General features: G+C 37.7%; 1 protein-coding gene across 1 annotated transcript in view; it reads left to right on the forward strand.

Moving 5' to 3' along the window:
* Positions 1-27,136, forward strand: part of CLVS2 (clavesin 2) — a 74,980-nt gene that overhangs the window by 34,876 nt on the left and 12,968 nt on the right. The window contains exons 4-5 of the mRNA XM_017651852.3: positions 17,819-17,929; positions 24,098-24,318. Coding sequence (XP_017507341.2) covers positions 17,819-17,929; positions 24,098-24,318 — 332 coding nt within the window. The remainder of the gene's footprint in view (positions 1-17,818; positions 17,930-24,097; positions 24,319-27,136) is intronic.

A 27,136-nucleotide genomic window follows, 5' to 3' on the forward strand; every position in this document is an offset into this window, starting at 1 on the left:
AGTCATGCTTTTGTTCATGTGGGCTTCCTGAAAGGACACGTGCCTGGAGCCTCTTAGGCCCTCTCAAGCTATCTTTATCATCCACTGCCTCACAATCCATATGGACACCACACAGTCTTGGAAGGAGGAGAAAAATCTAAAAACGTTCTGGCACATGATTGGAAAACATCACTCTGGCTTCACTAACATCTTCTTTCCAAGTCCTTAGTCAAGCCAGACCCATGATTTTGGTCAAGAACTTAAATTAGGGAGAAAACTGTATTATTATTATTTTAATAATATACAAATCACTGTAGTATTTTTAAATCCCTTTAAATGTATTCATGAATCTTAATTTTTTGGCTCTGTTTCTGCTTTTTTATATCTCTGTCTCTAGTCTAGTGTGAGCTATCCAAGCTTAAAAACATTCCACATGTATGGTCTTACACTTGAAACTCAACATATCACACCTCCCTTCAGATATGATCCTTTTATTATTTAGTTTCTAGTACAATTAGTAGCCAACTAACCAAGATTAAAATGTAGCAACTTGCTTTCAGCAGTTCTCTGAAATGTCCATCTGCTTCCAATCATTTAATTGCATAGCTTTTTTTTTCATTTATTTATTTTTATTTATTTATTTTTATTTTGTTGAAGAACATTATGTTTACTAGGCTCTCCCCTACCCCAAGTCCCCCCCACAAACCCCATTATAGTCACTGTCCATCAGCATACTAAGATGTTGTAGAATCACTACTTGTCTTCTCTGTGTTGCAAAGCCCTCCCCTTTCCTCCACCCCCCACATTATACATGCTAATCATAACACGCCCTTTCTTCTTCCCTGCCTTTATCCCTCCCTACCTTCCCATTCTCCCCAGTCTCTTTCCCTTTGGTAACTGTTAGTCCATTCTTGGGTTCTGTGATTCTGCTGCTGTTTTGATCCTTCAGTTTTTCTCTTGTTCTTATACTCCACAGATGAGTGAAATCATTTGGTATTTGTCTTTCTCCACTTGGCTTATTTCACTGAGCATAATACCCTCCAGCTCCATCCATGTTGCTGCAAATGGTAGGATTTGTTTCCTTCTTATGGCTGAATAATATTCCATTGTGTATATGTACCACATCTTCTTTATCCATTCATCTTACTGATGGACACTTAGGTTGCTTCCATTTCTTGGCTAATGTAAATAGTGCTGCGATAAACATAGGGGTGCATCTGTCTTTTTCAAACTGGAATGCTGCATTCTTAGGATAAATTCCTAGAAGTGGAATTCCTGGATCAAATGGTAAGTCTATTCTGAGCATTTTGAGGAATCTCCATATTGCTTTCCACAATAGTTGAACTAATTTACATTCCCACCAGCAGTGTAGGAGGCTTCCCTTTTCTCCGCAACCTCGCCAACATTTGTTGTTGTTGTCTTTTCGATGATGGCGATCCTTACTGGTGTGAGGTGATATCTCATTGTAGTTTTAATTTGCATTTCTCTGATGACTAGTGATGTGGAGCATCTTTTCATGTGTCTGTTGGCCATCTGAATTTCCTCTTTAGAGAACTATCTGTTCAGCTCCTCTGCCCATTTTTTAATTGGATTATTTGCTTTATGTTTGTTGAGGAGCGTGAGCTCTTTATATATTTTGGATGTCAAGCCTTTATCAGATCTGTCATTTACGAAAATATTCTCCCATACTGTAGGGTACCTTTTTCTTCTATTGATGGTGTCCTTTGCTGTACAGAAGCTTTTCAGCTTGATATAGTCCCACTTGTTCATTTTTGCCTTTGTTTTCCTTGCTCGGGGAGATATATTCATGAAGAAGTCGTTAATGTTCACATCCAAGAGATTTTTGCCTATGTTTTTTTCTAAAAGTTTTATGGTTTCATGACTTACATTCAGGTCTTTGATCCATTTTGAATTTACTTTTGTGTATGGGGTTAGACAGTGATCCAGTTTCATTCTCTTACATGTAGCTGTCCAGTTCTGCCAGCACCATCTGTTGAAGAGACTGTCATTTCCCCATTGTATGTCCATGGCTCCTTTATAGAATATTCATTGACCATATATGTTTGGGTTAATCTCTGGAGTCTCTAATCTGTTCTACTGGTCTGTGGCTCTGTTCTTGTGCCAGTACCAAATTGTCTTGATTACTATGCCTTTGTAGTAGAGCTTAAAGTTGGGGAGTGAGATCCCCGCCACTTTATTCTTCTTTCTCAGGATTGCTTTTGCTTTTTGGGGTCTTTGGTATTTCCATATGAATTTTTGAACTATTTGTTCCAGTTCGTTGAAGAATGTTTTTGGTAATTTGATAGGGATTGCATCAAATCTGTATATTGCTTTGGGCAGGATGGCCATTTTGACAATATTAATTCTTCCTAGCCAGGAGCATGGGATGAGTTTCCAGTTGTTAGTGTCCTCTTTAACTTCTCTTAAGAGTGTCTTATAGTTTCCGGATATAGGTCTTTCACTTCTTTGGTTAGGTTTATTCCTAGGTATTTTATTCTTTTTGATGCAATTATGAATGGAATTGTTTTCCTGATTTCTCTTTCTATTGGTTCATTGTTAGTGTATAGGAAAGCCACAGATTTCTGTGTGTTAATTTTGTATCCTGCAACTTTGCTGTATTCCGATATTGGTTCTAGTAGTTTTGGAGTGGAGTCTTCAGGGTTTTTTATGTACAATATCATGTCATCTGCAAATAGTGACAGTTTCACTTCTTCTTTACCAATCTGGATTCCTTGTATTTCTTTGTTTTGTCTAATTACCATGGCTAGGACCTCCAGTACTATGTTAAATAACAGTGGGGAGAGTGGGCACCCCTGTCTTGTTTCCGATCTCAGAGGAAAAAAGCTTTCAGCTTCTCACTGTTAAATATGATGTTGGCCGTGGGTTTATCATATATGGCCTTTATTATGTTGAGGTACTTGCCCTCTATACCCATTTTGCTGAGAGTTTTTATCATGAATGGATGTTGAATTTTGTCGAATGCTTTTTCAGCATCTATTGAGATGATCACATGGTTTTTGTCTTTGTTTTTGTTGATGGTGTGGATGGATTTTCGAATGTTGTACCATCCTTGCATCCCTGGGATGAATCCCACTTGGTCATGGTTTATGATCCTCTTGATATATTTTTGAATTCAGTTTGCTAATATTTTATTGAGAATTTTTGCATCTACTTTCATCACGGATATTGGTATGTAATTTTCTGTTTTGGTTAGGTCTTTGCCTGGTTTTGGTATTAGGGTGATGTTGGCTTCATAGAATGAGTTTGGGAGTATTCCCTCCTCTTCTATTTTTTGGAAAACTTTAAGGAGAATGTGTATAAGATCTTCTCTGTATGTCTGATAAAATTCTGAGGTAAATCCATCTGGCCCAGGGGTTTTTTTCTTGGGTAGTTTTTTGTTTACCACTTCAATTTCTTTGCTGGTAATTGGTTTGTTTAGATTTTGTGTTTCATCCTTGGTCAGTCTTGGAAGGTTGTATTTTTCTAGGAAGTTGTCCATTTCTTCTAGGTTTTCCAGCTTCTTAGCATATAGGTTTTCATAGTAGTCTCTAATAATTCATTGTATGTCTGTTGGATCTGCCGTGATGGTTCCTTTCTCATTTCTGATTCTGTTGATGTGTGTTGATTCTATTTTTCTCTTAATAAGTCTAGCTAGAGGCTTATCTATTTTATTTATTTTCTCAAAGAACCAGCTCTTGGTTTCACTGAATTTTTTCTATTGTTTTATTCTTCTCAATTTTGTTTATTTTTTTCTTTGATCTTTATTACGTCCCTCCTTCTGCTGACTTTAGGCCTCATTTGTTCTTCTTTTTGTAATTTTGATAACTGTGATGTTAGACTATTCATTTGGGTTTGTTCTTCTTTCTTTAAATATGCCTGGATTGCTATATACTTTCCTCTTAAGACTGCTTTCGCTGTGTCCCATAGAAGTTGGGGCTTTGTGTTGTTTTTGTCATTTATTTCCATATATTGCTGGGTCTCCATTTTAATTTGGTCATTGATCCATTGACTATTTAGAAGTGTGTTGTTAGCCTCCATGTGTTTGTGAGCCTTTTTGCTTTCATGGTACAATTTATTTCTAGTTTTATACCTTTGTGATCTGAAAAGTTGGCTGGTAGGATTTCAATCTTTTTGAATTTACTGAGGCTCTTTTTGTGGGCTAGTATGTGGTCTATTCTGGAGAATGTTCCATGTGCACTTGAGAAGAATGTGTGTCCTGTTGCTTTTGGGTGTAGAGTTCTATAGATATCTATTAGGTCCATCTGTTCTAGTGTGTTGTTCAGTGCCTCCGTCTCCTTACTTATTTTCTGTCTGGTGGATCTGTCCTTTGGGGTGAGTGGCATGTTGAAGTCTCCTAAAATGAATGCATTGCATTCCATTTCCTCCTTTAGTTCTGTTAGTATTTGTTTCACATATGCTGGTACTCCTGTGTTGGGTGCATATATATTTATAATGGTTATATCCTCCTGTTGGACTGAGCCCTTTATCTTTATGTAATGTCCTTCTTTATCTCTTTTTACTTTCTTTGTTTTGAAGTGTATTTTGTATGATAGTAGTACTGCAACACCTGCTTTTTTCTCCTTATTGTTTGCATGAAATATCTTTTTCCATCCCTTGACTTTTAGTCTGTGCATATCTTTGGGTTTGAGATGAGTCTCTTGTAAGCAGCATATACATGGGTCTTGTTTTTTTATCCATTCTATTACTCTATGTCTTTTGATTGGTGCATTCAATCCATTTACATTTAGGGTGATTATCGATAGGTATGTACTTATTGCCATTTCAGGCTTTAGATTCATGGTTACCAAAGGTTCTAGGTTACTTTCCTTACTATCTAAGAGTCTATCTTAACTCAGTATGCTTTCACAAACACAATCTCAAGGTTCTTTTCTATTTCTCCTTCTATTTCTCCTCCTTTTCTTCCTCCTTCATTTTGTATATATTAGGTATCAAATTCTGTACTTTTTCTCTATCCCTTGATTGGCTTTGGGGATAGTCAATTTAATTTTGCATTTGCCTTGCAATCAGCTGCTCCACCCTCCCTACTGTGGATTTATTACCTCTGGTGACAGCTATCCAACCCTAGGAACACTTCCATTTATAGCAATCCCTCCAAAATAGACTGCAGAGATGGTTTGTGGGAGGTAAACTCTCTCAGCTTTTGCTTATCCGGAAATTGTTTAATCCCTCCTTCAAATTTAAATGATAATCTTACTAGATAAAGTAATCTTGGTTTCAGGCCCTTCTTCTTCATGGCATTAAATACATCACGCCACTGCCTTCTGGCCTGTAAGGTTTCTGCTGAGAAGTCTGATGTTAGCCTGATGGGCTTTCCTTTGTATGTGATCTTATTTTTGCCTCTGGCTACTTTTAACAGTCTGTCCTTATCCTTGATCTTTCCCATTTTAATTACTATGTGTCTTGGTGTTGTCTTCCTTGGGTCCCTGTGTTCGGAGATCTGTGGATCTCCATGGCCTGAAAGACTATCTCCTTCCCCAGATTGGGGCAGTTTTCAGCAACTACCTCCTCAAAGACACTTTCTATCCCTTTCTCTCTCTCTCTTCTTCTGGTATCCCTATAATGCGAATATTGTTCCACTTGGATTGGTCACACAGATCTCTCAATATTCTTTCACTTTTAGATTTCTTTTTTCTCTCTGTGCCTCAGCTTCTTTGTATTCCTCTGCTCTAGTTTCTATTTCATTTATTGTCTCCTCCACCATATTCAACCTGCTTTTAATACCCTCCATCGTGCTCTTCAACAATTGGATCTCTGACCTGAATTCATTCCTGAGTTCTTGGATGTCTTTCTGTACCTCCATTAGAATGTTGGTGATTTTTATTTTGAACTCCCTTTCAGGAAGAGTCACAAGGTCCATATCATTTAAATCTTTCTCTAGAGTTGTATTAACAATTTTACTCTGGACAAAGTTCCTTTGGTGTTTCATGTTTGTATATGGCTCCCTCTAGTGTCCAGAAGCTCTATTCTGGAGCTGCTCAGCCCCTGACGCAATGTAAGGAGTCACAGGGGAGCGGTACTGGGGGGAGGAAAGAGCTGTTCCCCGCCTCCTGGCTTCTGTGCCTGTCTCCACTGCCTGAGCCAGTGGGCCGGGCACACAGGTATGTTTTTGTCCCAGATCAGCCAGATATGGATCCCTGCTTTCCACAAGCAGCTAGAATCCCAGTCTCTCCAGGAACTCTGCCTGTATTAACTTTCCAACCTGGTAGTCATGTGAGTCTCATGAAAGCACCATGAAATGTAGGTTGTTCTCCCAGAGCAGATCTCTGGAGCTATGTATTCAGCAATCCCAGGCCTTCCACTCCCGCCCTGCTCTGTATCTCTTCCACCCGTGAGCTGGGGTGGGGGAGGGGCTCGGTTCCCACGGAGCCACACCTCTGGTATGTTACCCAGTTCGCTGAGGTCTGCTTTTTTCTCCAGGTGTGTGCAGTCTGACGCAGTCCTCTTTCCTGTTGCTGTCTCAGGATTAGTTGCGCCAATTATGTTTTCTAATTGTATCCAGTTTTAGGAGGAAGCCTCTTTCTCCTCTCACGCTGCCATCTTTAATCTCCAACAATGAGATGCTTTTTAATATTTTACCCGGTTCGCTGAGGTCTGCTCTTTTCTCCAGGTGTGTGCAGTCTGATGCCGTCCTCTTTCCTGTTGCTCTCTCAGGATTAGTTGTGCCAATTAAATTTTCTAAGTGTATCCAGTTTTAGGAGGAAGCCTCTGTCTCTCCTCTCACACTGCCATCTTTAATCCCATCTAGTTTTATAGCTCTTATCTTCCCATATTTTCATTTTGTGTACCTTGTTTTCCTTTTATAGTTAACACCTTGCTGTAACTCAAATTTAGTATCTAGTTACCTGCATGGTAACTAGTAGCTTTGACCTCATGTCTCCAACTTCATTTTTTCCACACTTCAAATCAAGTAAAGTAGGACATTTTGTAAAGATTTATCAAAGAAACTGGGTAGGTGAAAGCATAAAATCATTGTTTCTAAGTTTGAGAAATGTGCACCAGAGACACCCACAACCCTTATTCCACCCTATTTCCATCTGTTCCCAAGTTTCCAAGTTTACTCCAGTGCTATCCTATCCCTAACCCTCACCAGCCCATCCCTCCCTGCTGCCCAGTGGTAAGTGGTCATGACTGGAGGACCTGGTAGATGATATGTCTCATATTCCTTGGTCATTTAAAAAAGTTACTAAACTAAAAATCTTATTAAAATGTCAGATTTCCATTAGAAACTACACACCCCTGGTACATTAATGTTCCTTACAGCACAACTGCAATGTGCCTCTCTCTTCTCAAGAATACCAGGTAAGACAACCTAGACAGTCCAAGCAGACTCCAAAATCACCTTCTCAGCCACCCTGACAATACTTCCTCACACTTAACTTCAACTCCTGACAAACGGTCCTGGCAGCTGTACACTGCAGGAGGGCCCAGTCTTCCCATCTCTGGTTCTACCACTCCTCCCTGGGACACCATCTTCTCCTGATACCACTGCCTCACCCACCACCAGCAGGTGCTCACTGATACCCCAATATCTGAGCACTGCCTCTTTGGGAAGTTCTTTCCTCCTCATTCCAATTTTTCTCTTCAATCTGTCATTCTTTCTCTCCTTCGAACCTCATAACACCATGTGGAAATTGTCTTTCCTTGTTTTATGTTATTCTCTTTACCAGAAAATAAATCCCTTCAAGGTAAGGACTCTGCCTCTTTCACATTCCCCTTAACATTCCCTCAGCTTGAGTAGTTTTCAGTACATATTTGTCAAAATTAATCAATGGTTAGAGCACTTTATTGTTGTCTTTGTGTTAATTTTTTAAAAGTATATGATATTTTTACTATTATATATATTTATAAGTTTGTGTATACATGTACATGAATGGGTGTATGGTACATGGTCATTTTAGAACACTGGAAAAATATAAAATAGACAAATAATAAATTTCATGTGTTATTCTATTATACAGTATTAACAGCCTAATATTTTGATGTATTTTTCTAAGTCTTTTATATTCCTTTTTAGAATAATTTTTTCCTAATTTATTGACCTAATATATTTTGATAATTTTCTGTCATTAAGAATTATATGAAGATGCTACTGTAGTGGCTCTTTAATATTATATTCACTGTTTTGTTGAAATAAACTTAAAACGATTCCAGTGTTTTCCTCAATATGTACCATACACTGTTGCACATAAACTTTTGCCCCAATTAATGAGAATTTCCCTACAATTGATTTCTAGATCCAGTAATAGGGGACAGAGGAGTATGTTTTGAGGTTTCTTTTAGGACTGTTCCTAATTTATATTCCCTCAGGAGAAAATGACGGGTCATGTCTTGCCAAGTTCCATCACTAGAAACAATTGTAGCTAGTTTCACATGCCTGATGTAGGCATGTGTCCTGAAATATCCACTTAAGGACTTCTGCCTAATTCTTTTAATGATTGGCTCTTCTCAGTTCCTCTAGATGAAGTTCTGCTGCTTAACTCCCCTTTGGCCATTGTGAATATGGGAACATCAGCTCTTCTGAGTGTGTGTCACTAAAGTAGTTTACAGGTCAAGTGGGACACCTAATCCATTATTGATACACTGGCTGGGGTAATAGTGAGACCTTCTTGCTGCAGCTGATGTAGAGATTGGAGCTACAAGTGGGAACATAGAGGCCATAAAAAGTTACTATATGTTTTATTTTGATTAGAAATCCACCATTATTTGTTACCATTCCTGTGCATTCAGTTTTAATAAAAGAGACTAAGAAAGATGGTGATGTAACATTTTTATCAGGCAGCAGTTTTTACTTAACGTTCTCTCCTGCTGTTATACTTGATTGAAGTTGGTATTTCACGGATTATGAAGAGGTGTCAGGATGGCTTTGGTCATGTTCTCCAGGCTGTCTCACCCCTTGAACGTACCAGGCACACTTCAGCAGCAACTAATTTAAATAAGCTTTGTGCCTTCATGTTAAGACTGTTGCTGTGATTTGCTTCAATCTGTTACCAACCTTCTTTGACAGGAAAAGTAGCTGGGAAGAGCACCACACTTATTTTGCTCACAAAAAAGAGATCTTGCCCATTCAGTTACATGATAGCTAAGCATGTTTCAAATTAGTTTTCAGTGTTGGTTTCCCTTTAAGAATTATTTTTAGCTAGATATATTTTATATAATATCCCACTAAGTTGTCTATATTTGGCTGTACTCAAGACTCAGACATTCCCCTCCATATGCAAGATTGATGCCACTGAGTCACCAGTGCAATCTGAGAGTCTTCTCCTAGGGATTTATCTATACTAACATGCCAATGCTGTGTTCCAGGGTCCTTCACAGTGTAAGGTGGGTTGTATTTGAAGCAAAGTTAGCCAGCCCCAAGTGATCAACTGTAGGCTCAGGAAAACAGTGACAGAATAATGATTTGTCTAGAATTAGAGCTCTATCTAGCTAAAAATAATTGGAATTAGAGTATGCCTGGGATTTGAGCTAGGTTAGGCACTTGTAGCCCACAAATCCCAGAAGCCCTTAGTCACATAGTCATAGTGTATGTACTCTATGGGCTTTCTCTCCATACCAGTTCCCTTTGGTCCCTTAGTAATTCTGTGTTTGTGGCTGACAGAAGGACAGTGACAGGGATGTTTTTGCTGAGAGAGACAAGTTTCTCTAGAGGTAAGTGGACTTATCACTGGAAGCTAAAAGCCAGAAGAGTTATGGATTACTTCAATACATGTGTGAAAACATAGCAGAAGAATTAAAAAATGGAATAGAATTGTGTTTTTTTCAGTGGAATCAGTATTTAACCATTATTTGCAAGTGATCATTTACTGGTGAAAGAGGAGGTGAGGTTATTCATTGTAGATTTAGACAAGCCAAATATATTGTTATTTAAGATTTAGAAACAAAATTTAAATTTGGAACTGATGGTCTCCATTAAGATTACAATGATAAGCAAGAACATCACCAACTGCCGTTTTCATGTGAGCAGACGATAATCACGTGTCACCTTGGACGAGGCCAGGGTACTTCTTTGCCTTTCCCTGGTCTTCATATACTGGAGCAGCCCTTGATTGTGTTTTCAGTGACCTGAGAAGATGCCTCCTAATCCTCTGAGTGGCGGTTGAAAGACTTTCAGTTAAAATAATAAATGCTGATTGGAAAATCACCAGAACAATGCAGTCAAATCCCTCTGTCTTCAAAATGTTGGTGTGAGACCTGCTCTCCCTATAGCATATATCCTCTCATAATTTAAAGGACATAATTATTTGACACTGTATAATTGTATGTCAGGTTTTCTAGTAATTTGCTTTGAGAAGAGATAGGCCTCCAGTAACTCCCTCTAAGCTTTTGTTTATGTGCTTTGTAAGGAAAGTATCAGGCAACATCTTTTTACTTGGGTGTCATTTCTAATTAACTTAAAAATAAAACCAGAGGGCACCCTCAGACAAAAGTGAAAAAGAGCAAAGTTTGCACATATCTATAACGAGAACTGAATTTCATAAAAGGAGGATGACAGGGCAAAAGAGAAAATTCTTTGGAGTCGCGTTGTCATGTAGTCTGCTTTAATCAAATATTGATGGATATAGGATGGGGGAAAATGGCAATTTTTTAAATAGAAATGCCAGACATATATTTGCCATTGGGTAAAGCACATTCTGAGGACCACCCTTAATAGAATACATGTTGACACATTGATCTATGATAGACAACTTAAACAATAGCTGACACATTGACAAAGGTCTTAAAAAAGAGACACTGCAAAATATGCAAATGCAACTCTAAGAACATCAATTTTCAAATTTAAAAATTTAACCTAAAAAGTTATTTATATTTTAATGAATATTTGGATTTAGAATTTTGACATTTGGGTGGGCAAACTCATTTCAAAATATGTTATATCTAAAAATCTTGAATTCTAAAAAATTTACCTATAATGGCACATATTAATGGGAAATTTTTATACAGTGTAATCACTCTTAAATGATCCATCATGGTTAATCCATGTTTCTTAAAACACTTATTGAAATTAAGACACTATTTTCTTGAGGAATCTTGACAACTAAAATCCACAATTTATGTGCTTTTTGTTTCAGGGATTGCTTATTAAATAGAAAGCTTTAAGTGCTTATTTTGAAATACAATGTTATATATCTTTGAAGGTTGATTTATTCCTGTAACAGGAATTGACTAGTCATTACTTCAATCATTTAATGATATTTTTCCTCTTTTTTCTGATAACAAGCTCTCAGTGTTAAATAAACTGATTGCAAAAATGTTAGTCATTATTGTTTCCCTATATAGCAGAGCAATTACTCTTTTTGGTGAAATTTTGCTTCTATACAATTCTTTGCATCTAACTAACTTCCTTTATTATGCCTACCTGGATAGCATGAGGCTTTAATTCGCAGTTAGAAGTTAAGAGGATGGAGGGGAAGCCTCCTCCTCATGTGTACAATCCCAACTTAAACTCATTTCTCTGTACTGCAGTCAAGATCCTTTGTTTTCAATCTGTTACTTGCCTTCATTTACATATGGCTCATTACCAGTTATGAGACAGGCACAGAAAAAGACAGCCCAATTAACTGGTAATTAAATAGCTTTCTGGCTGTCTCCTCTCAGTTTGGCAGAAGACACTAGTTAGAATGTTTTGGTAAAAATCTTAGTTTCCCTCATGAAAACAATTGAATGACTTGGGCTGATGTGTCTGTCCACTGTTGATGAGACTAAATATATGGGATCACAACTACAGGTCCAGTGTTGCAGTTATAGATACTGCACAGGATGTTAGTGGCAGGGAATGCGAGGAGGGCTTTGGAAGGAGGGCAAACATGACTTCCTTCAGGAATCTTAACCTTCTAGAAGACAGTAGGGCATGGATACAAATAGCTAATACAGCATTCTGAAAGATGGGTCTGAGGTATACAAATAATATACTCTCTAGGAAGGATACCCTCAAAAGATACTTAGGAAAAGACGGTGTGGTTAGCATGCCAAAGCAGACCAGTTTTAATAAGTCTAAACGCATCTGAAGGGAACTTAATTTTGGTGCTACCTTAGGAACAAATAGTACCAGCTGCTACAATAGTCACCTACTTTTCATACTTAGGCACACTTTTAGAGAGGCTGGTATTGTATGTGTTATACACCTATGAACCATTATTAAAAACTGTTACCATAATTCCAGACTGTTAGAAGTTCATGTCATCTATAGAAAACTTAACTGAAAATATTGGAAGCACACCCCCAGATGTTTGAAGTATTGCTTTTGTCTCTGGTTGGTAAGGTTATGAGTGACTTGTTGTTACTATACTTTATTTTGCGTTCAAAATTTCTACAGTAAGTGTGCTCTGTATTTATACTGAAAGCATCATAAAAGAATAGCGTAATATTTTTTATCCTGGTATTATTTTAGGGAAAGATTTATGGAATTAAAGGTGTAATTTCTAAGTGCTGGGTGCTACAACTTACCACTATATACACTGCTATAATGTGTATAGTAATTTAAACTAGATGCTTCAAAAAAGTGCAGGAAAGGGAGAAGCAAAAAAAAAAGACATTAAAAAACTTAGATTTAATTGTGAATTAAACAGGGTTACACATGTAATCTTTGCTTATGTTTATACTTAGGACAATTTTAAACATGGTTGATAGGTTTAGGAACCCTCAACAGTCTTGTGAAACAAGACTAAAGCTGTACATTTAATAATCATAGAAAAGTTCATTTTGCTCATATTCAAGAACACAAACTATACCTTGTTTGCGCCAGAAATTATACTGATTTATGTTTTCTCAAATCTGACAAGTTTCTTGTAATAGTATTATGGCAACACACGATTTTTATATTTCATCAAAATCAACTAAAAATTTTGAATAATTGTTAATAGTTCCAATTCTCCAATTTTTCTTCCTGAATAGGTAGACATTTGCTGCAAACATATTTTTGCTAGAAATGTATGCATAATTCACCTGTGTATATTTGAATTAGCATGTATGTATTATGTATAGTTAGCATTATGTATATGTATAATTAGCACTATATATATTAAGTATATATTCTGCATATCAGATATTCATATAAATATACTTACCTCTCTATATAGTGCCTATAGTACTGATGTCTCTGTTGTCTATACTGTTTATATACCAATGAGGAGAAGTTAGAGGCTTTATTTTAATTGACCTTATTTTGCAATTGTTCACAACAGCCATCAAATCTTGGAAAACTCATATATTGCATGCTGGGGGTACTTACAAATCCATCTTCTCCAAAAAGAATATACTTATTTGTGTAAATGGTCAACAGAGGCTTGGAGAAATGCTGAATTCCTCTAGAGCTTTGGTGAGCCGCGGTTCCATTAACTGAAGCATTCAGGCAAGTCAGTGTCAGTGCGCATCAAGCACAGTGCTCCGCTCAAGGAAAAAGGAATGGAAGCAGGTGAACTGGCAACTTTTGGAAGGAAAAAATTCTACTAACTTTCTTTAGCTCACCTCGGCTGTGCTCTCACAAATTGCAAGGCATTTTTTTATTTCATTATCTCCCATGAAGAGCAGTGTGGCCAGCAGAGCCTATTGTATGGTGGTGTTATTTTGATTATTATCTTGTACTATGTAGTGTTAATTAGGGCCACACAACTACCTGCTAAACTGAATTATTAAATTGCCTCCATTGTCATTTCCACATGTGTAAATTGGGGGTTCATAGTTAATGTGATAGATCAATATCTAGGTGGTGTGCTCAGTGAAAAACCACTATGGTTAGCCATTAGCAGTTTTATTAAATATTGCTCCCATTTTGCAGACAAGGCAATTGTGGCTCAGAGAAGATAGTTTACTTAAATAGTAAAATAGAATCTATTCCATTCAGTAAACATTCATCTAACTTTGATCTGGGACACACACATTTTCAAAATACTGGAATATAAAGATGAATCAGGCATAGTCTGGATCAGAATTCATCACACAAAATAGAAATCTCTCTGGATAATTCAAGGACAAATGAATTTAAATACTGGAAGCTGGTGCTTAAAACCTCATTGGAAGAATAGGAGGAATTAAAGTTAGGGGAGGACTGTGACCCGTCTCTTGGTTTTGAGATGCCAACCCTGAAGATGTGTCCCAGGGGTCAAGAAACTGCTGTCTCCACCCTCTCACTGCTGCCATCCCAGCAGCCTCTCAGCTTCAGAGTGGCCCCTAGAAAGCAGAAGGTGGGGTCCAGACACTGCTGTAGACAATTTTCCCTCTAAAGCTTGCCTTTGAGAGGCTTATTAGTAGACTGGACATGACTAAGGAAAGAATCTTTGAGGTTCAGAATGTATCAATAGAAACCTCCAAAACTTAAAGGCAAAGAGAACATAGACTGAAAAAACAAATCCATATCAGAGTATCTGAGGACTGTGGTACAACTACAAAAAGTGTGGCACACATGTAACTGTAATACCACAAAGAGAAGAAAGAAAACAAAGTGGGTATTACAGTGAGGAAAAGGAAAGAATCAAGGATTATGTCCTTGTTTTGGACTTGGATACCTGATGGAACACAGGTGGCAGTATGTCAGAATTTTTATCTAGATTAATTTGATGGCGAAGTCGCTGATTTCCCTTCTATTAATCCTGTCTCAACTGTGATTTGGTACTGATCAAGCATTCTGTGTCTAACAGTGTATCCAAGAAACCCCATGAAATCATGTGTAAGATATGTTTATATGTGGGCATATCCATTTGTCAGGATTGAAGAAGTATGTCCTTCATATGATTCTCAAAGTTTAAAAATCACTTAGCTAGGATGTTTGGCTTAATAATTTAAAAGCTGGTGCTCATTCAGTCTTGTTTTAGAGATCAAATGCTCATCCAGGAGTATATTTGAAAGTGTACTAAGTGGTTCTGCTTCAGGTAGGCAACAGATTAAAAATTTTTGAAGATCTTCCAGCCATGAAACACCAAGATGTTGGATAAATCACAACAAAAATATTTCCAGATGCTGTGTTGAACTCTGGGGAACATGAGACAGATACTCTCAGAGCTAAACTCTTAAAGTCTGCTGGGGACAGACAAACAGGAGAATAAGCAAAGCCTGAGTAGTTCTGAAGACAAGTGTTAATGCAGGAACCTAGAGCTTTAGACAATAATGATTGCCCGGGGTGAGGAGGTAGGCAGGAGCAGAGACTAGCTTGCACACATTGATGTGAGGTCCTGCATTCCTCCAGGTGTTATACTCCTGGGATAAGTTTGTACTGGGAAAATCCCTGCTGGCCAGGAAACCTTTAAGTGAACCTCTCTGTCTCTTCCATATCCAGGTGAAAAAATAATAATATTAGCATTAATAATGAGGATAATAGTCTTCCCTGATAATCTGAGACCATCATATAGCTCTGAGATTTGAATATACACTGCATAGAGAAACTCCAAAATGGGAAAATAAATTAAAGCCAAACCAGGTTGATAGCAACTAGTAGGAGCTGTAGAGATCTTGTCTGGGAGAGTGCATTCTTAAGGCAACTCCTGTAGGATTCTCAGTGATTAATATCAGCCAATATGAGCTCACCATAAACCAGGTACTACAAACAAGATCAGCAGAAATAGCAAATTCACATCCTCAAAGATGCAGAAACAAAAGATCTAAGTGTAAAATTATTCTGTTATTAAACAATGTTATTAACGATGGGATTAAACAAATGGAGCAAATGCAAAGGAACTAGTAAATCAAAGTTACATGGAAATCTATTTTATACCCAGTATATTGGTAAAAATTAGAAAGATTGACAATACCAAGTGTGGTATGTGGAACACCTCAGACTTTCTGCATTACTGGGGGAAGGAGGGTTATAAATTGGTACAATTGCTGTTACCAATGTTGTAAAGTTGAATTACATGCAGTCTATTACTCAACATTAACACTTTAGGTATATACCCTGCATATACACTTACGCACATATGCACAGGAAACATCCAAGAATTAAGTGTGCAGAGCAGCAGTGTTGGTAATGGCAAAACAAAATATTTGGAAAGCACTGTGCATTGACAGGAGAAAATTAATTATGGTATACCACACAATGGTACCATGACAGTGTGCTACTGCTGTGCATAACACGTATGAATCTCAGACACAGTGAACCTCAAGAGCAATGTTATGTGACAACGGAATATATCCACTATGTGACATTTGTGTAAAATTTATGTACTTAATAAACTTAATGGTATATTTTAGGGGTACATAAATATGTAGGAAAAATATAAAGTATAAAAATAAATAAAATACACAAAAAATAAATAGGCAAAATATATAACATTTATAAAATGTAAGGAAAGGAGTTATACAAAATTTTTTAATGTGGGGGGAGGGTGAAAGAATATGAATACAGTGAACTTCCAGGTTACGAACTATGTGCTATTTCTTAAGCTAAGTGGAGAACACATGGATGTTTATCTTAGTATTCTCTTTATTGTAGACACATTATTTATCTTCTTTTTATGTGTAAAAGTACCATAACTCAAAAACATACTATATCTGAATGTCAGCGTGATTTATTTCTTATTGTAATGATCTCTTCTGACAGTGTTATAGAAGAAAACTACATATTTATGAAAGAAGTAAGACACAACATAAAAGGAGACATTTTTTTACCTTTACCCATTCTAGTGTTTTTTAAGTACTGTTGTTTTTCCATTGTGTGTTATTCTGAGACATAGGTACTGTTTTGCAAAAAAAAGTTCATCATCTCTGAAAAACAATACACAAAATCATAAATTAAATATTTATGCTCATAAGTATCCCCTCCAAAGCCAAAATATTTAAATGGTCATACGCTGTGCATGTTTTTCACCAGAGAATCTTCCTCAAGGAAAAATTTAAATTTAAAAAATACATATGCTATTATTTTAGTTCCTTTTCTTTTGTTCTTGTTCATGCTCTAAGTAGAACCCAGAAGAATGTCAGTTTATTATGATGCCATTTCATAGACATCTCTAGTGGTATGGTTTTTTTAAAGAAGATTTTAGTAGTTAGTTCAGTGTGGAGTTTTGAAATAGTAAATGGCAAGAATCAGGTTTCATTTATCTGGAATCCACAGCATATTCAAGTGCATTGTCAAAGGTTGCAATTCACTGGGCTTAAGGATTCTTTCATATTATGGTGTGGGATGCAGTATTTAGCTATAGATGGCAAGGAAACACCTCTATACATCACTTCAAATCTTACACAGCTGAGTTCTTGCTGAGGAGGATGGCTTTACGACAGCCCCGTTTTCCTCCAAATGAGTAAAATGCATCTCCAGACTTCTTAAACCATGACTCTAGGTTTTCCTTTTGCTAAAGTAGGTTTTCTATTTATTTTATGGTTGAAATAAGGAAAGGAAAATGTTTATAATAGAGTTGATGAAATAATAAGATAAAGAGAGTGAGTTTTGATATCTGACAGTGCTCACATTGTACATGACTACAGTGAAACTTAATAAAACATTTTAATTTAAATACTTCAATATAAGTAATTTAAGTAAACAGTTATCAAACACAGACTCATTATTTGACAAATCTCTAATGCCTTTTATTTCTGTTTCTTGGCCTATAATGATTTTGTAGTTATAAGTTTAAAATATGGCACTCCTAAAAAGCTGAAATTCTTATTAATAACCAATTTTTGAGAAAGACTTGCTTTATTGCATATTGCTTCAGTTAATATATGAAAGCTATAATGTTTAATGCAGTAAGTTTCTCCTCTGTAACTGTGCAGATAATCTTATTTAAGTGTTTTAAGTGTTAAAGAATAACAAACATATCATGTGACCTCCCTTAAGCATTCTCAATATATGAAAGTATGTTTTGATTTTTCTCCCTCCATGTTACTCTAGGATAGTTTCCCAGCACGATTTGGAGGAATTCATTTTGTCAATCAACCATGGTATATCCATGCCCTGTATACAGTGATCCGGCCTTTCCTAAAGGAGAAGACTCGGAAAAGGGTACTTGTTTGTTTCTTAGTTTTAATGTCTTTTCTTCTCCCCATTCAATGAATTATGATGTTCTGTGTATAGTATTGACTATGGTAAAATGTACTTCTATATTGCATATAAATATTCAGCATACAAAACATTTAAAAAATTCTTAAAACCTTATGATTAATCCTGAACAGTGTACCTGTGAGAGAAATATTTAAAAGCTATCTCTCCTATTTTCCCACAAATGGGGAGCATATTTTACTACATGTATTGTGTATTAAAACCTCTGTTTAAAAATTTTAAAAAGGGTGTTATGTTCCTAGATTATTATTGGTACACTTAATTTCAAGTAAGGTCTAGACAAAAGTTATAATTTTATAAGGTGAGAAATGGGTGTTAATTATTTCACAATAAGTGTAGCATTGAATTAGTGAATTTTATGATATCTAATATCATTGAACAGTGATTGTCATGATCAATCACTTATTTCAGAAAGAATACTAATGTGTAGAAATGTTATTATTTCTTTAAACTACAAGCTACTGGAATTCTAAGATTTAGTTTCATTTAACAATGAGGATATTCAAAGTACTTACAAGAAAATAATAATTTTTCTGAGAATAAGATAATTTATATAGCACAGTTCATGGTGGATAGTGAATGTTGAACACATTTATCATTATTATTAATAATGTAGGTTTGAAAAATGCATTATTCCATTTTATCCTCCAAGCAGCTTTGAAAAGTCAATTTAGTAAGCATTATCCACTATTTCAGAGCTGGGGAAAGTAAGTCTTAGGATGTTTAAGTAACTTCTTCACCCATTTACACAGCTGTAAAGTTGTAGAGCTCATATATGAATCCAAATAACTCCACATTTAGAGTGATTTTTACTGCTGTGCTGTGGTCAGTTTTCAAAGATTAGTTGCACAGTAAATTATACTTAACCTCTCAATCTATAGTGAAGATAATTTTCCATATATCACAATGAATGAGAAGGTTTACTGTGAGTGTGAAAGTGAAGAAATTGTTAAATGTGTGTTTGCATCAAACATTAGTGAACAGAGGGTTTTCTGTACATGCATTTATTGAACGTGTTTTAGTCTTTTAGGGAGAAGAATTCTGTAAATAATTAGAGTTTATATCAGGAATTGTTTCTACCACTCAGAATCAAACTAACTTACATTTTAGAATTCACAAAGATATATTGATGTGCCTTACAAATAACACTTTGGAACTTTGCTTTTTAAATGGATGATCAGGTGATCCTGAACACCTGCTGGGGTCTTTAGTACAAATTGTACTAGTGTAAGTTTCTGTAGTATTTACTCTATGTCCCATGCTGTTCTAAGTACTTTACATTTGATAACTAACTTAACCCTACAGCAAGGCTTTAGGTTAAGCATTGTCATTTTTCTACCTTTATAAATGGGATAATGAGGCACAGAGTTTTAAGCAATTTGCTCTAAATCACAGCAAGGAGTGTGTAGAACTGATTATGGATTTACTGGGGAGAGCGTCCAGGCAGAGGATATGGCAAAGACAAAGGTCCTAAGGTAGAAATACTCCTGGTGTATTTGGCAAAGAGCAAGGAGGCTAGAACAGCTGAAATAGCATCAGCTACTGGGTAGGGTCATAGGGACAGGATGGGAGGAATATGGTATGCCTGCTCAAAGAGGGTCTTGTGTTCATTTCAAGGATCTGTGCTTTCAGTCAGAGTGAAATGAGAAATATTTGAAAGACTTGTTCTGGGCACAGTGTTCAGCTCTGTTGAAAAAAGAGTGAAGAGGGTAAAATCTAGAAAACAAACAGAACTCCAGGTTTAGGGTTATTTGATTGAGTTTGACAATTTGACAATGCCTAAAATGCATTGCTAGTATTATTTCAGATGAAAGTGAGGTGTCTGAACTTTACCATTTTAATTTAAACTATATGACTTGTAACTTTTCATATGGGAAAATAATTATAGTTTAAAGCTTCTTAAATGTCTACTTTTATAGTCAATGCACATTGCAAAGCTATTACATTCTTTACTGGTATTCCAAGTGATTCAGCATCACAGTGTTACTCAAACACCTTATAACTCAAATGCTATAAATCTAAGTTCTGAAAAACTGGTAAAAGAACAACTAAGGATTAGTTGTGAATCTTCTTTCACAAACCAAAAAAGCACCTAGTTATGCATTTTCTTAAATTAAAACTGACTTTGAGTTTCCAACATGTTGGGCTAATGGGAACATCAACCTTAGGTGTTATAGGGACACTTCTTCTCAAAATCTTACCAATATCTGGAATCTTTCATACAGAACTGAACATCCCATCCATCACGGCCACTTCAGATATACTCATTGTTCAAGCCAGTATTAGTTTCTTAAATTAAGGTCTCCTGCTCCCAAATTGTTTGTGAGGAAAGAGCATCTTTGAAGGAACCAGAACCCAGTGGCTAGGCTTCAACCACTACCCAAGTCACTCTTCAGCTCGTACCTGGTTCTGGTCTTGGCACTCCTCAGGAACTGGGAGGAAACAGTTTTCCCTACCGACTAGGGAAATTCTGCCTTTTCCTCAGTATGGCAGACTCTCTCTTCTACTCCTTGCCGAATCTCTAAAGTATTTCACCCTCCTCCTTTCCACACAGGCCACCTAGTATAATCTCTTTAATGGCATAGTTTAGGAAAATAAAATAAAACAATGGAAGTATTATTCAGGCCTAAATCTTAGAATTCTAACTCTAAGGCAAAGTTGCCCACAAGGACAGGAATTCTTGCATAAAGTAGAGAAAGAGCAAAATGGTAAGGAGAAAAAATTATAAAACTTTAATAAAGTGATGAGGCCACACAGAACTAGTTAAAACAAAAAACTATGATCAAAAATAAAATACTGGGAAAATGGCAGTGCTTCCTACCGCCCAGCCCAGAGGTACATTCACACTGAAGAGTTCTAAAAGAGAATCTTCAGATAATACATATTTTTCAATAAATCTTGGGTTTGGAAAAATGACAGTATTATATTTTATGAATCATCAAGAGTATATGCATAATCTAACTAAGTACATTATTTAGTATGTTAGTAAGTTAGAAAAGCTGTAAAGAAACATGATATAGGGAAAGTGAACAGGGCCTTCCAAGTTGGGTAAGGTTACAGTATTAAAAGGCTCCCAAGGAAGGCCTTCCTGAAAAAGACTTTCAAGAAAAGACTTGCAGAATGCTGGAGAAAAAAGCCATGGGGACACTTAAAAGCAGAAATTATCAGAGAGAAGAATACCCATTGCAAAAGTCTTGAGACAAATGCGTACATGGCGTGTTTCGGCAAAGAGTAAATAGTAGGAGATGTGTTCAAAGGAGTGCATGCAGGGCTTTACAGCATTTTCTCTGAGAAAGGGGAGAAGCTAGTGGGTAATTGTGAGCAGATTAATGATCTTACTGATGTTTTGACATGGTTGTTTTGATTGCTATGTTGAGAATAGAGAGTCTGTGACAAGAGTGCAAGTAGAGCACTTTGAAGGCTGGTGCAGTAATGTAGCATGAAGGCTGAAGGTGGCTTGAGTTAGGGTTGTAAGGGTGGAGTTGGTCGGACATTTGTATTTAGGATATATTTAGCACCAAAAGGATTTACTGACAACTTAGAGTATGAGAGGAATTAAGGATGAGTAGAAGGTTTTGGCCTGAGGAACTAGAAACATACTCATATCATCAACTGATGTTGAAAATAGGAAGGAACTGATTAGGAGGAGAAAATTGTGAGTGCATGTCAAGTTTGAGATGCCCAATGACTGTTTAAGTGGGGATGGCCAGTAGAGACTGGAAATACAAATAAGGAGTTCAAAGGAGAGGTCTGGATTCAATATAATTTTCAATGTATAGATAATGTTTAAAGCCACAAACTGAATGAGATCACCAAAGAGTATGTACTGTTAGAGAAGAGAATAACTCAAAGAACTGAAGCCCAGAACTCTCTGACACTAACGTGTTGAGGCAATGAGGAATAATCAGAAAAGAGACCAAAAACAAGCATCCCTCAAGGAAGGAGAAAACCAAAAGATACTGGGAGTAAAAGTTCCAACGAGGGAAATCATCTGCTCTCGCGAGTGCTGCTGAGAGCTGAAGAATATCAAGGTTTGAGAATTGGACACAAAGTTCAGCAACAAGCAAGAACTTGACAAGAACTGTTTTCATGCTATGGTGGGAAGCAAAGCCTATTTTGATTAGATTCAAGGAAAATGGGACTAGAGTTTTTGGACAATGAATTAAGACAGCTCCTTTGAAGAGTTTGGCAGTGAAGGAGAGAAATAGGATAACAACTGGGGGTAGAAGTCATGCCAAGAGGGGTTTATGTGTCTGTATGGAGGGGACGGAAGTGTAGAGTTGGCATGTTTGTTCTCTTCTGGGAAAGCTTCACCAGGAAGAGTAAATGTAATGATGTGAGAGAGACATGAGAGGATTGCTTGAAAAATATAACTGAGTAGAGGGAGGAGGATGAGTTCTAGTGCACAGGTGGGGAGGTTGGCCTTCGTAGAGTTTATCCTTCCATTGTGCTCAGAGGGAAGGCGAAGCATATGGACACAGATGCTGGTGGGTGGGCCTCATCTGGTTGCCCTGCTTTTTCAGTGGAAGAGGAAACAAGGCCAAAGCTGAAAGTGATGGCGAGGGAGGAGGTAACAGTGTTAGTGAAGAGAGAGGAAGTATAGTGCGAGGATTACATTTACTGCTCTAAGGATTTATTTCCGTAACTTTTTCATGACATCAAAGAGAAGGTTTCTTACATGAAGAAGCACATCAGATAAAAGAAAGGTTGTGTAACTAATGAAATGGAAGTTTCAGGTGCTAGAACTTAACTTGCCCAGGAAAATACTTTCATTTCTATAAGAACCTAGAGAGAGAAAGAGAGAGAGAGAGAGAGTTTTCTAGACATTGTTTTCTGTAAATAGGAGTGGAAAGATGTAAAATTGACAATTAACCTAATGTACTTTGAGGCAGATGGCATCTTCTACCTGTGCATCGCATATTCCAGGTAGATCCCATCTACCACCCCACATTATGTAGTCCAGGCAACTGTTTGCTCTGCCTGTTTTGGCCAGAGACCTGTTCTCATCTGCATTTACTTTTCCATAATTTATTGAAACTTCTCATTGATTAGTCATAGCCATCCCTTCTACTTATAATTGATGATATAGACTAATCTTTCTTTGTTTTTCTATATATTTACTTCAATGGACACTAAAGGTATGGAAAGCAAAGATGAATACGTTAGCCTGTTCATTGTGAACTGAAGTACGAAATTATTTCTAAGTCACTTATCGACAATGACCCTTAAATAAATATTATATAAATTCACATGAGGTGACAACACTGCTTTATCACAGAAAACTGATTTGCAGTTTTGAGACTGAAATGAAAGAAGAGGAGAGTAGCAGTTTATGGAGAAAGAAGTCTTGAGCATGTAGCTAGAATAATCTCTAGTTTATAAAAAAGCTCTCTGTGAACAGTAATACCAATAATTAATGTATGCATACAGCTTTGCATTTTTCAATCCATTATTCCATTTTCTATTTGAGCAATAAGCATGGCAATCTCAGAAAAGATGCTGGCAACATTACAGAATGTAAGTCCTTTGGGACATGAACCTTCACTCACCCTTTCATGATGATGATGCTAATCTATTTTTATTTACATCACACACTTTGTATTATAAATCAGTAATTCAGTGGCTACAGTATTCTTATTGTATTGATGATAAAGCCATACCGGTGACAGCTTTTGGGCTTAATAACTTGGATGGACTATGTTGCTGATGAGTCCCCTATGAGAAGGGTCTAACAGCATTCATTATGCACATCATCAGCTTTGCACAGCTAACCCTGGGATCATGCACAGATCAATATGCACATCAGATTCTGCTCATGTCCCCAACTATGAATCAAGAAACCAAATTTCTGATTCCAGCTTTTTAATCCAGTAACTGTCATTGACCTTCTACAAACTGCTTAAAATCCCTGAGCCTCAGGACTTCTTATGAGGTATAGGATAAAAATACCAGCCCTGCCTGTTTCACAGAGTGGATGAAGGACTTAAATGTTTTAGCAGACATGGAGAACACTTGTTTTTGCTCCTCCTATTCCGACCCCCTTCCCCTATTTAGTATTGGGATGGTATTTATTTTCCAGTGTTTTTCCCACCCTTCTTTTGGCACCTGTAGATATTTCTGCATGGTAACAACCTAAACAGCCTCCACCAACTCATTCACCCCGAGATCCTGCCCTCTGAGTTTGGAGGAATGCTGCCCCCTTACGACATGGGGACGTGGGCGAGAACGCTGCTGGACCACGAGTATGATGACGACAGTGAATACAGTGTGGACTCCTACAGCATGCCTGTGAAGGAGGTGGAGAAGGAGCTCTCCCCCAAGTCCATGAAGAGGTACTCGGGGCCAGGGAGGTGGGCCAGGGCTGGGGCAGAGTGCTCCAAGTCTAACCCAGGTTTTGTGCTTTTCTGAAGTAGATATTTGGTGGGATTTTAAGGTCTGTTGGGCCCTTGTTATTGGATATCTAGGAATTTTGAGTAAAAAATAGTCATTTAAGGTAGTCTTTGCTCAAAGTTGTTTCAAATTCACAATCTAGCAGGCCCTTAGATGTTACCAAATCCAGTGGTTTTTCAAACTATACCCTCAGCGTTCAAGTGGAGTGCCTTAGGCCAAGCAGGTTGGGTGGGAACAGTCCCTATTTCCACTGAAATGAAAATGACAGTCCTTCTATCTAAGCAATTCACTGGATTTTTGTGTAAGATTTCATTTGAAGAAAGAGATCCATAGCAAACACACACACACACACTTTAAACAGAACATTCAAAGCTTATGTTCTCTTTTTAGTATCTCTGCCATGTTTCTGTTTAAAGGTCCAACCCTTCCTAGGACAAAGCATCCTATCTCCCCACAGCTTTAGTTTTTATAAAGTCCATTGTTGAGTCAGATTCTGACTCCCTATTTTGACCCTCACTATATTTTTATGCCTATTTTCTTTCAACCAATGCATATTTATTGAATACATGGTCTCCAACTGGCACCTTCCTAAGTGTTTGGGATCCAGTGTGGATAAAACATATGCCCAGCCATACTCTGGTGGAGACGGGGTGGGAGAGGTGCCAGACATGCCCCAATGCATAACTGCCTTTGGTTTGCCTTCTGCAACAAACCAGAAGACATCTCTCAGTTTCCCCAGCCACACCAGCCCAGGACTCACTTGGATAATAGTAACAAATATTAATGTTGGGTTCATTTACCATCACAGAAATATAGGAAGACAGCTAGTGCAAGCCTCTCCTCACCTGACCTGGGGAGAACCCCAGACATCTCTCATGTCATCCCTGCACTGCCTTGTGTCCTTCTCTGATGAGAGCCTCTGGTCCTTTGCTCATGAGTCTGTCTCATGCAGCGGCAGTGGCAGCCTGTGCTCGGAGGCTGGCCGCTTGTTGGTGGTATTGCTGTTGCTGGGTGTCATGTCTTCCCCTCCGTGTTATTTATCCACAACTCCTGGAAGAGAATGGAAAGGCCAGAGACATCTCCAGCTGTAATTTCTCCACTAATCAGCAAGTCTATATTTACACCAAATTTGGGATTCTCAACTCCCTTCTCTTAAAATAGGGCTTCTTAATGTGAGTTCTGTGCTCTCCTAACCAAAGGGGTTCATAGATGAGCTAGCTCTCAAAGGGGTCTATCAATTGTTCATAGTTGTATTCAATGTGTATGACTATGTGTGTGTGTGTGTAGTCCATTTTTCTGGGGAGAAGGCATATATTTCACCAAATTCTCAAAAAAGTTTTCTAAAACAAAAATGTTTAAAAGACAATTGCTTAAGAATAACGTCCTTCTAATAAAAATAGTAATCTGAATAGCAATCATTGTCATAAATACCAGTTACAAAGGTATTTATCATAGTTGGGCCCTTACTAGGCTTTTTTGTGGGGTAACATTAATTTAATTTTCACATCAACACTGTTAAACAGATTTTGTATCCCCAAACTCACAGCCTGTATCTGGGGAATAGGATTCTCAACGAGGAAGTATAGAGTCTTTTATGCTATTGACATAAACCTTGTCTACTCCTCCTCGACAGCATGACACAGCACCCTGTCAGCCTGGGTCTGAGCTATATGAGGATTTGGAGACAGTCGTCGTAGGTGTTCCCTAGTCCTTTCCTTTACCATCAAACAATGCTCCTTTCCTTCAGCTGCCCCTTCTGTGATACATTCACTATTGGGGTCCCCTCCTCTGAGTACATTTCTCTCCATGTCTTCAAGACTCTGAGTCGTACCCCCATCACCTGCGCTCCCCCCAGAGCCTCTTGCCTGAGGTCTGTGCTTCTACCTTTACCCTCCTCCCTTACCCACGCTTTATTTTCTGTGTGACAGTTTAGAAGACCTTTTTAAAATGTAAATCAGATCATTTCACTTTGCTGCATTAAATATTTAAATATTTAGTGACTGCTGAGTATACAGTGAATAAAATCAGTTCTGTATCGTGGTTTACAAGGTGCTTTCTGATCTGATCCTGCCTCCCTCTCTAAGTTTCCCCCACCTTCTCTCTCCTCCCTGCCCTTTCAGACATGTTATCTTTCTTACTGCTCCTGCAGCCCCTCCCGCCTGTTCACTGCTGCATGCAATGCTCTTTCCCCGCATCTTCCAAAGGCTGGCTCCAACGAAGATCACCTACTCAAGAGTCTTTCGGTCTTTTTCAACCGCTGATACTAATCAACTCTACTTCTGCCTTGTTCCAGCTATCAATCACTTCCTTTATTTTCTTCATACCACCTAAATCTGTCAAATGACTTGATTTTATTTAATTTTATATCCCTTCTACCCCAAAATGTGAGTTTCATGGAGACGTTAGCGGCTTTGTCAATCCTGTTCTCTGAATCCCCAGGGCCTGGAGTAGGGCCTGGCACACAGGCTGTTCGCGAGGTGTCAGTAGGATGAATGAAGGGCTGCTTTGCTGTCAGTGGCCCCTTTTAAGTTCAGTTTTCAGAATTGATTAGGTGACATCTGACACGGTATTACTGGCATTGGGTTCCAGAATTGTGGCGTCGCAGAAAGGCCCTCACCGGCTCCCTCTTCCCATGGTTGTCTCTGTCTCTGCGGCTCAGGCCGACAAAGCTGCTGGCTCCTACTGAGCCCCCGACACTAGTAAGTCAGTCTCTTTACTTGTATATCCATCTCCTCTTAATTCTGTTTCCGTGTTTGGCTT

The sequence above is a fragment of the Manis javanica genome, chromosome 13 (assembly GCF_040802235.1).
Source record: "Manis javanica isolate MJ-LG chromosome 13, MJ_LKY, whole genome shotgun sequence".
Classification (NCBI taxonomy): domain Eukaryota; kingdom Metazoa; phylum Chordata; class Mammalia; order Pholidota; family Manidae; genus Manis; species Manis javanica.